Source organism: Nerophis lumbriciformis, linkage group LG23 (assembly GCF_033978685.3).
Source record: "Nerophis lumbriciformis linkage group LG23, RoL_Nlum_v2.1, whole genome shotgun sequence".
NCBI classification, from domain to species: Eukaryota; Metazoa; Chordata; class Actinopteri; order Syngnathiformes; family Syngnathidae; genus Nerophis; species Nerophis lumbriciformis.
The window spans coordinates 28,682,607-28,694,160 of NC_084570.2; the positions used below are offsets into that span (position 1 = coordinate 28,682,607).

At 39.0% G+C, this 11,554-nt stretch overlaps 1 protein-coding gene across 2 annotated transcripts in view; it reads left to right on the top strand.

Annotated features, from left to right (window-relative positions):
• srgap2 (SLIT-ROBO Rho GTPase activating protein 2) overlaps positions 1–11,554 on the top strand; it is a 231,242-nt gene that overhangs the window by 195,492 nt on the left and 24,196 nt on the right. For both annotated transcript variants that reach the window (XM_061984849.2, XM_061984850.2), the window contains exons 11-16: positions 1,249–1,276; positions 1,494–1,524; positions 3,389–3,449; positions 3,585–3,662; positions 6,337–6,471; positions 6,561–6,666. In XM_061984849.2, coding sequence (XP_061840833.1) covers positions 1,249–1,276; positions 1,494–1,524; positions 3,389–3,449; positions 3,585–3,662; positions 6,337–6,471; positions 6,561–6,666 — 439 coding nt within the window. The remainder of the gene's footprint in view (positions 1–1,248; positions 1,277–1,493; positions 1,525–3,388; positions 3,450–3,584; positions 3,663–6,336; positions 6,472–6,560; positions 6,667–11,554) is intronic.

Sequence of the window (11,554 nt, forward strand, 5' to 3'; positions counted from 1 at the left end):
CACTACTTCCACATTTACCCATTCACACACACATTCACACACTGATGGAGGGAGCTGCCATGCAAGGCGCTAACCAGCACCCATCAGGAGCAAGGGTGAAGTGTCTTGCTCAGGACACAACAGACATGACGAGGTTGGTACTAGGTGGGGATTGGACCAGGGACTCTCGGGTCGCGCACGGCCACTCTCCCACTGCGCCACGCCGTCCCATATATATATATATATATATATATATATATATATATATATATATATATATATATATATATATATATATGTGTGTGTATAATGTTGTATAAAATAAAAATATATATATTAATAAAAAATATATATATATATTTATTTATTTTTTCAATCATAATTATAAAAAATATATATATATGTATATTTATTTATTTTTACTCAGGACTACCCGCGGGCTGGATTTTGGACGCTAGCGGGCCATAGTTTGCTGACCAAAAAATTATCATTTAAAAAAAAACAGAGAAAAAAAACATTTATTTATTTTATTTTTTTACTTGTGACTAACCGCGGGCCGGATTTTGGACGCTGGCGGGCCGTATCTGGATTAAAAAATTTGAATTAAAAAAAAAAAAAATATATATATATATATATATATATATATATATATATATTATTTTATTTTTTTTATTTTTTTTTTTACTTAGGACTACCGGCGGGCCGGACTTAGGACGCTGGTGGGCCATAGTTTGGGGACTACTAAAATAGATTTTTTTTTAAATATATATATATATATATATATATATATATATATATATATTTTTTTTTTTTTTTTTAATTTATTTATTTATTTATGTTTTTTGCTTGGGACTACTCACGGGCCGAATTTTGGACGCTAGTGGGCCGTATCTGGCCCGCGGACTGTAGCTTGCCGACCACTTGGATGGATTAAAAAAGTATAAATAAAAATAACATTTAAAAAAAAAATAAAAAAAATATACTCGTGACTACCCGCGGGCCGGATTTTGGACGCTGGCGGGCCGTATCTGGCCCACAAGCCGTAGTTTGGAGACCCCTTGTATAGTATGTCTCAAAGCTACATTTCGTTTTCATTGATGTTTTAGGTGCCCCCTTGTCCCCCCCACCAGGGCACCGCCCCGAACCTGGCGGGGGACCTGCAGCCCCCAGACCCCCGGCTTATTTTCAGTCTTTTTCATTAAGTTCAAATCACATGCCTGTCTACTGTAACCATCTCACCCTGGGTCCTGGTTCTCTCCCCCCATGTAGGTCAGAAGACCGACTGTTGCCTTGCCAGGTACGTGTGGCGGAGGAAGGAAGTTCATGAACACACAGGAGTGGGGTGTCAGCTTCATTTCCACACTCAGGCCTGTCATTTAGCTGCTGTTTTTTTCAAGATATTCACCACATATGTGCACAAAAAATGTGTTACCAGAGTGCTTATAAATAGGCTTAATGACAGAGAGTCTTTCCTCTCTCTCTCTCTTTGTGTGTGTGTGCGTGTGTGTGTGTAGTGGACGGAGAAACTCGGCTCTACGGAAACAGGTAATTATCAGTCCTAAGTATGTGTTTATGTGAGAGCGCCACTCTCGCTTTGTTTTGATATTTTCCCACTGCAGCCACCCATCACATTTAGAAGCAGATGTGTCGTTCTAGAACCAAGTAAACACTTGTGCGGCGCGTAATAAGGCACAGGTGTCAAACTCAAGGCCCCGGGGGCCAGCTCTAACCTTGCGCGGCCCTGCGAAAGCCTGGAATTAATGTGCGTCAAAAAAGTGTTCTTACCAAAGAGATTCCTTCTTTCACTTTTGACAGGAAAAAAATGCGGACCATGCAAAAAAACAGTATAGGGCTTGAAAGTGTGGCGTGGGAACGCAATGCATCATGGGTATTACTTCGTCTTTAGATTAGTTTGAATGCAAAACTCTGTCCTAAAGTTGTTTTTTGTGCAATTACTGATATCATGGCAAAAGCTACAAAACAACCAAAGAAATTAAAAGTTTTGTCTGAAGAGACAAAAAAAAAGAAAAAGAGCGCTCCCGGGACATAAGGACAGTCGAGGATCAACATTGCCCCGGCTTTCACTCTCTGGCGTGAGATCAAAGACGAGGTGATTGTTTGCCACCTGCCGAGATTGAACATCCTAGAAATGTCCCTAGTTTTAAGAGGTATTTACCACATTTTCCCGACTATAGAGTGCACTGGTATATAAGCAGCACCCACTAAATTTTAGAAAACGAAATACTTTCCATATCTTAGCCGCACTGGACTATAAACCGCAGATATATACATTGTGAAATGAGTTATTTACACAGAAATATTCTGTAAATGTTTATTTACATAACTTAATTGTTTCCAAACAGTGTCTGTAACATGGCAGTAAAACGGCAGATCAAACAAAACAGAAGTCATAGCTCTCCAATCAGCTCAACAGACTCAATAACTCCACGGTGACGTTTTGGATTTCAGAGCGATGCTGCCTTGGCTCTGTTCCTGCTAAACTAGGAATTGACTTTTCATGCTCAAATCAGAATGCTAAAGCTAATGTTAGCTATCGGTAATGTCAATAAATAGCCACCTGCTACACATTATACACTACTTTGAAAAAACTCTCCGGCCGGTCTTTCTTGGCTCGGGACCTACATCCGCCCCGATACATTCTTGGTAGTAGCGTCATGTTTGTAGAACAATCCAAGATCATTTCTTGATAGTGTCTGCTGTTTAACATTAGCCATTAGAGACAGAATATTTGTGACAATATTACATCATGTCAGTGTGACGCTATATGCGCTAGGCATCATGGGAAATGTGGTCTTCTGGCAAAACACTACCGCTTTGATCCAAGGGCGCTGCCAAAATCAACCAAAACTGAAAGTTGTTAAGTGGTATAATTAACAAATCTAACAAATATTTTTTGTTATAATAAAATGTTTCTTCCCCTGACTTATGATTTCAAAAGTGAGTATGTTATTCATCAATTTTATCATAAAAACATAATAAATGCATAGGGAATTGTGTAACAATATCATGATAAGATTATACATACAAATTCATATATATTGACTCATTGAAGAGGTTTGACTGTTAAGGCACAAAGGCGCCCCCTTGTGGTATGGAAACACTCAGTATTTCCTCAAATAATGTCAAGATATTGTATGAAGTCATTCATAATCAGAGTTCAGTTCAAGTATGAAGTATCCTTTTTTTCATTCATAATACACCCGTCATGTGTTGTTTGTTGGAAAACCCAAACTAGAAGAAAAAGCGTGTCTCCTAGCAACAGCAGCCTCCGCATGTCTGGCATCCCTTCCTCCTAAATGTGTGCTGTGAGGTTCTTTTCCACGCCAGCTTTCTGCCTGTCATGACAAACTCAGTGTCATCATTGTTTCTCCTCCCCCCCTCCGTCTAGGAATCAGGCGAAGCCATTCCACTGATGGTGGAGAGCTGCATCCGCTTCATCAGTCGCCATGGTGAGGAACTCCATCTTTCCAGCCATTGGCTGGGCAGCCGCCTCTCCTGTGCAAGGATTGGTTGAATTTCTGTGTCATGTGATCAGCTCTGAGCCAAGCAGCTTTGTACTGAATTGTGTGTTTATGTCCGTTTAGGTCTGCAGCATGAGGGCATTTTTAGAGTGTCAGGCTCTCAGGTGGAGGTCAATGACATTAAGAATGCCTTTGAGCGAGGTAGGACTTCTCATTTAAATAAGAAATACACATGTTTCCGTATATTAGCCACACCGTACTATAAGTCGCAGATATATACTTTATAAAATGAGTTATTTACACAGAAATATTCTGTCAATGTTTATTTACATACCTTAATTGTTTCCAACACGGCAGTAAAACGGCTGATCAAACAAAACAGAAGTCATGGTCATGGACCCACTAGCAGTGGAAGCTAGCTTTCAAATCAGCTAAACAGACTCAATAACTCCACGGTGACGTTTTGGTGAATTTACTATGGAATTTGTGAAACTGAAACAATACAAAAAGAATGCCATTGTAAGTTAATAATGCTAACACAGACACTCGTAAACGTGTTAGCATATTCGCTAATGCTAACGACGCAAGCTTGATTACATTACGATAGCACGTACAAATATGCATGAAAACACTCCTTCAGACATCACACATGGGACGGGTTTAGTAGGTAAGAATTGTTTTAGTTATATTGTAAAACTTACAAACGTTGCTTGGAGTGAAGAATGAAGAACACACACGAGTAGAAACTCTATGGACGACTAGTCGACGGAACAGCACTTATACTTCTGATTCAAGGCACGAAACAGAAGGAAGTATTTCAACCCGCAGTGAGCAATATTGTCCAAAAGGCGGCACTATAGCACAAACAATAACACACATTTTCAGTCTCGGTGTGATTATTATGTAAGTTTGTTGTATGTAAGATTGTTATTGTAAGTTAATAATACTAACACAGACACTTGTAAACGTGTTAGCATATTAGCTAATGCTAAGAACTCTAGCTTGATGACATTAGGATAGCATGAAACACTCCTACAGACATCACACTTGGAACGGGTTTAGTAGGTAAGAATTGTTTTAGTTATATTGTAAAACTTACAAAACATTGCTTTCAAGCAGAAACGCTATGGACGGTTATACTTCCGGTTCAAGGCACAAAACTGGAAGTACATTTTCAACCCGCAGGAGCAAAGCTGTCCAATAGATGGCGCCATAGCACAAACAATAACACACATTTTCAGTGTCTCCGTCGGTGTTATATAAAAACTATGTGTTGAATACCGTATTTTGCGGATTATAAGGCGCAGTTTTTTTCATAGTTTGGCCGGGGGTGCGACATATACTCCGGAGTGACTTATGTGTGAAATTATTAACACATTACCGTAAAATATCAAAAAATAATATTTATCTCATTCGTGTAAGAGACAAAGCAAATGTCAGCAATCGTCACTCACACGTCAACCAATAAGAATTCGGCGGGGGCGGGTCATGGCAGAAGTGCATTGTGGGTCATGGGATGCTAACTGCTACTGCTACACAGCACACTGCTACAACATTGGCGGTAACTTATAAAAACTGAGAAGGACAAAAATGGCACCGAAAAGGAAACCATATACTGCAGATTACAAGCCGGACGTAGTGAAATATGCAGCAGAAAACGGCGATCGAGCAGTAGAAAGAAAGGGAGCGGCGCATACCAGGAGCGACAATGAGGAAGAAGATTTCATCGGATTTAGCGATCGGGAGTGACAGATTGTTTGGTAAACGTATATAGCATGTTCTATATGTTATAGTTATTTGAATGACTCTTACCATAATATGTTACGTTAACATACCAGGCACGTTCTCAGTTGATTATTTATGCGTCATATTACGTACACTTATTCAGCCTGTTGTTCACTATTCTATATTTATTTTAAATTGCCTTTCAAATGTCTATTCTTGGTGTTGGGTTTTATCAAATACATTTCCCCAAAAATGCGACTTATACTCCAGTGCGACTGTCACGTTCAAACACAGGACATCTATTAAACAAGACAAAAGGCAAGGAATCAAACAGAGACAGAATTCAATTTGGACTCAATTGAGGAGAGACATGCGTCAACCTGTAACCTCTTACAGTGTCTTAGCACGCTCTGACGAAGAAGGTTTTCGTCTCCTCTTTTAATTCAGATGTTCCATGTTCACGCACCAACATATGTCACAGCAGGAATGGTAAGTGTGTAAAAGAGTCATTGTTTTCGGTCGCTTTGAAGTCCAAGAAGAGGATTTCTCGGGCTTGGGCTCTTCCTGGATCCAGCTGGGGCAGGTGTTGGAGGACAATGGATAACCCCTCCCGTCTCCTGACCACAGGGACTTCAAGAGGGCAGCGGGTCGTAAATAGCGTTGACTTCAGTTACCAAATAGTTGGAAGAGAGTTTGTGAAATACTTCAAAGAGAGTTCGTTTAACACTTCAAAGAGAGTTCCTCTGGGAGTTGAGCAGATCCTGCCATCTGTCCGTGTTGAAATCACAGTGGCGTTTCACGAGCCTTCTTCCTCTTGTTAGGCCTCGAAAGACACCATTCATAATACCACGTTTCTTTTGTGATAACTTACAAACAATTATTCCAACAGCGACTTATATATGTTTTCCCCCTTCTTTATTATGCATTTTCGGCCGGTGCGACTTATACTCCGGAGCGACTTATAATACGAAAAATACGGTACTAAACATTATGGTCGTTAGTGAAGAGAAATCCATAAATTAGCCACATCGTTATATAAGCTGCAGGGTTCAAACCGTGGGGGGGAAAAAGTAGCGACTTATAGTCCGGAAGTACAGTAAATAAAAAGTATGAGCTGGTGGTTTTGTTTGTACTAACTCGGTGGTTGCAGGTGAAGACCCATTGGCGGGGGACCAGAACGACCACGACATGGACTCTATCGCCGGTGTCCTCAAGCTCTACTTCCGAGGGTTGGACCAAGCCCTTTTCCCCAAGGAAGTCTTCCACGACCTCATCTCCTGCGTCTGTAAGAGTCACATCCGCCCTGTCTCGCCTCGTTTATCAGTCTTGCATTGTGTGACCAATCTCTTGGCTGTCGCCACGGTTACGTTCCAGCCATGGAGAGCCTGCAGGAGCGCGCTGTCCACGTCAAGAAAGTGCTGCAGGCGTCGCCCAGCAAAACACTCATCGTCATGAGATACCTGTTTGCCTTCCTCAACCAGTGAGTATACACCACCTGTGTACTTCTTCACCTGTGTTTCCCACACATTCACTTGTGAACGCTGTATGGCGGACATCATCTGCCAGAGAATAAGACAAAAGCCGTTTTAAACCGAGCGTTACATTTAGTAAGTAATCGGGACCTATTGGTGAAAGCTGTCTAACATTTTGGTCACTTTTTACAAGCAAACTTTCTGTGGTACAGTTGCACAACAATTTACAGCAAACATAAATACCTCAATCAAAATAATCATCATCTTTGTAAAAAGCAAAATCTGTGGGATTTTGCAGGGGTACCTAATGTTGTGGCCCATACTAGGATGGTTTTTACTCTGAGTCCATGTATAGTGTACCCATAATAAAGGACAAACAAATTATGTCATCTTTTGTTTGACTAAAATTGATGAGAGCATACATATCTTCATCCTGGGTCTCCATCTTGAAAGGCTTCTTGACGTTCTTCCTCACATGGCTTTCCTCAAGCACGTCCTGTGTGCTGAGATCGCAGTTAAATCCAAAGCAAAAATAGACTCATGATGGCCAGCGCGAGGTAAACACCCTTTGATGCTGTGTGAAAAAGCACAACAAGACCCTCAGCAGGAGTATTTCCAGCCGTCGCTTCATCAGAGAAACGGAAAGCTTGCCTAATAACCTCTTCCTCTGCTGGGTTCATCTCCATAGTCTGGTCTCATATGTCATGACTTGATGAGTTCTGCAGGCCTGCACTCCCCTCCCGGTGAAACTGTCTTTCCCTTTCCTAAAACCGCGACATGGCGGGCAAACAAACAACTTGTTTTCATGTTGGTCACCTGCTAAACACACACCTGCAACGTGAGGCTCCTGAGTACACACAGTGGCTCCAGGCAGCCTCGTGGGGGCCGAAGATTTATGGTCACCAACCTGAGCCTGCTTCTTTTCACACACACACACACACACATTTCTTTCTTTCTTCCTTTCTTTGGTTTATTTCAAACATGAGCACACTTACAGCATAATACATCACACAATTTCATATCATTTCACTTTACATCATGTCCGAACAGGAGTAGGAAGAAGCAAAGCTTATTTAATCCTAAACCTTTGCCACTTTGGATCGTTTACAAATATATACATTCGTTTACTGACTTTTTTATAATAAAATGACATCCGTGAATGAGAAATACAACAGTTTTGAATATATAATTAATTCAGTCATTATTAACATACTGAGATGAAGAATATCTTATTTTCAATAAGGTTGAAAGTATTTCTCATAATTCTTCTTCTTTGTACTTTGTAAGCACTATTCATTTGAACAACCTCTTAAACTGGATCATATCAGTACAATGTTTAACTTCTTTACTTAATCCATTCCATCATTTAATTCCACATACTGATATGCCAAAGGTTCTAAGGGTTGTACGTGCATACACATGTTTTAAATTAGATTTTCCTCTAAGGTTATATTCCTTCTCTTTTGTTGAGAAGAATTGTTGTACATTCTTTGGTAGCAGGTTATAGTTTGCTTTGTACATCATTTTAGCTGTTTGCAATTTTACCAAATCATCGAACTTTAATATTTTTGACTCAATAAATAAAGGGTTTGTATGTTCTCTATATCCAACATTATGTATCAGTCTAATTGATCTTTTTTGTAACACGGTTAACGAATGTAGAGCACATTTGTAGTTATTTCCCCATATTTCTGCACAATAACTCATTCTTGTATTTGTTACCTTCTTGAGACCTCCGAAAAATGCCTACCTCTTTAGGACCACCCTTTCTAGATATATAAAGATTTGTATTTACAACATTAATAATATATACATACGATGCAAATATAAAAAAGGTAAGCTTTTAGTTTATTATATAGTTGTTGAATTTTTTGTTTGTAATTGGTTTTTATTCTACATTATTTACGTCAAGTTATTACGGTATGTCTCTGTATACATATTTTTTTAATTTTTTTAAATTACTTTTGGCCAAAGGGTGCACATTTCAATTTCTTACACACACTTGTTATTACATATATTGACCAGAGGGGGAGCACTTCAAATTGTTTTTGCACACACTTGTTATTTCATATGTTGACCAGAGGATTTCACCACCAGGTGTGCAAATGAGACATTCTCTATTAGTTGCAATGGTTTTCCGTATTGGGACCATGATTTATGTCCTAACTTGTTCACCACTCCTCATATGGAAGGTACTTTTTCTTGTTGATGTCTCTAGAAGGGTAGAAATACAAGAACACACACACTCACACACATTGGGATAGGTACCGTTCACATTTGAACCGATATATTTGAATCGATACCGATACTTAAGGGTACCAATTGTTGGTACATTTGTGTGTGTTAATAAATGTTAATTGTTTTTGATTATAAAATCTCTTTTTTTTTTATTGCAAGATTTAAAAAATGAGCTGCTTATGATCACCGCTGTCTGGTTGTCGTATCTTGTTTTATTACAACATGTTTGAGTCTCATTTGCAAGTATGACATTAAAGTGCACTTTTTGGAGAATTTTGCCTATCGTTCACAATGATTATAAAAGACATGAAGCAGGATGGATTATTTTTTTTAATGCATTCTAAATATTAAATAAATGCGATCAAGAGTCATCTTACAATGGAGCGTATAGGAAGCGTTTAATTCTGACTATAAAGCCCCTTAAAAAACTTCCAAACACCTCCATTAAGGTTTTATATACATGATGTAAGTATATATGTAATGTAGAAACATTTATAATAACATTTAATATTTACCTATTTTGATTATTCTAAGCATACACAGCACATTCATTTAAAAAAAGCATCACAATGTTTGCTTTTTTTTCTTTCATAACTGATTATTACTCACTGCAGACTTCATGAGAGCCAACAGACATAATAAAATATCACTTACTGTACAATGTCTGCTGTCATTAGGAGGCCGACTGCTAGGATGTTTATATATTCATATTTAGATGAAGAAGGACTCATAGTCCTAATGAACGGGGACGGTGTGGCGCAGTTGGGAGAGTGGCCGTGCCAGCAACCTGAGGATTCCTGGTTCGATCCCCACCTTTTACCGACCTCGTCACGTCCGTTGTGTCCTTGAGCAAGACACTTCACCTTTGCTCCTGATGGGTTGTGGTTAGGGCCTTGCATGGCGGCTCCCGTCATCAGTGTGTGAATGGGTGAATGTGGAAATAGTATCAAAGCGCTTTGAGTACATTGAAGGTAGAAAAGCGCTATACAAGTATAACCCATTTACCATTTATCATTTACCATGAAGAAAAGGGGGGTGGAGCCAAGCGTCTTTTTGTGTCTTTCTCGCCATTTCCGGTTCTAAACTGGCTGTCAAAATGTACCAACTCGTCGGAATACGTCGTCACCCCTCTACTACCCAGGTGAAATACATGATTTATGATCTAGAATAAACTTACAAGGAACAGCGAAGCGAGGAAGCAGCAGACCACTCGATGACGTCAACATAGGCACACACAGAAGTGATTTCGTTGTTGCTATAAATAGTTTGCCTGCGTTAGCACTTATAATAACAATATCACTAATGCTTGTTAATATTCAAGTCACCAAATGTAAATTGAGTATTGTTGGCGCTTTTTGGATGGTTAATTATCGGATATTATGGACAGAATTGTGGAGCTCCCATTGGCTCTGCTGTTAGCAGACTTTTATTTACGTTTATTTAATATTTAGAATGCATTAAAAAAATCCATCTGTCGTCATGTCTTTCATAATGGTTGTGGACGATAAACAACATTCCGAAAAAAAAAAGCCCAACTGAAATGCGAGTGGAATGTAGCCTAAAATGCTAATTTGACCCACCTGGTTCAAACCATATTTTTGATCCGACCAGGAATTAATTCAGATAAAGTCTGTTATACAAACATCATAAATGATCATTAATATAATTTTTATGAGCTGCAAAAGTGATTGATTTACAAAGATAGCCCCCACCGTGTACTCTTAATGCAATAGGTCAAAATGACATGGTTACCCACAATGCCTTTCTGCGACATATTGCTTTTTGGCTAATTTCAGACAAAATCAATGTTTTTTTTACTACAATAAACATATTTCCTGGTAGTGCAGAACATTTACTTGCAGTCAAGGTTAGTTTTAGGGGGGGGGGAAATGTCACCCGTAGTCAGAATGATGGGAGGGGTACCAATTATATGGTCCAATATTGTGGATAACCATGAATACCAGAAAAAAGGGGGATTTTTACGGTTTAGAAATATGCAAGTTTTGTTGTCCTGATCAAGATGAATGTTTGGATGATGCAGTGGTTGAAGTTGGTTGAGAGACATGGGAGGAGTAGTCATAAAAAGGGTAAGAATAACGTAAAATGATGAATTACTGTAAAATCGGAATATTTGGGAGGCGTTTGTTGACGTTTGAACAGGATCAATCGGATGAACGACGTGGGAGTTATAGGCGGGCGGAATAAGAATGATAAGTAGATGATTTTTGGTGTAGAATAACACACGGATGCCTTGTGGTGTTCACACAACAGTTGAAAGTCCAAGATAGATCTTTTGTTGCGCCCTAAAAGGTGTTAATGCTGTAAGTATTGTATCTATTATGCACCAGTTGTTTGATTGTGACGTGCATCTTAGTTGTAGTTTTCATTCACACATTTGGATGTGATGAAATCGCCATGTAAAATTGCTAATGCTATTCATTAGCATGTCAACAGCAAAGCCAATGTACAGTGCATCTGGAAAGTATTCACGGCGCTTTACTTTTCCCATGTATTGTTATGTTGCAGCCTTTTTCCAAAATGTAATACATTAATTTTTGTCCTCAAAATTCTCCACACAATACCCCACAATGAAAATGTGCAATTTTAGTAAAAATAAAAAAACGAAACAAAATAACATTTTTGGAAAAGTGTAGCCTT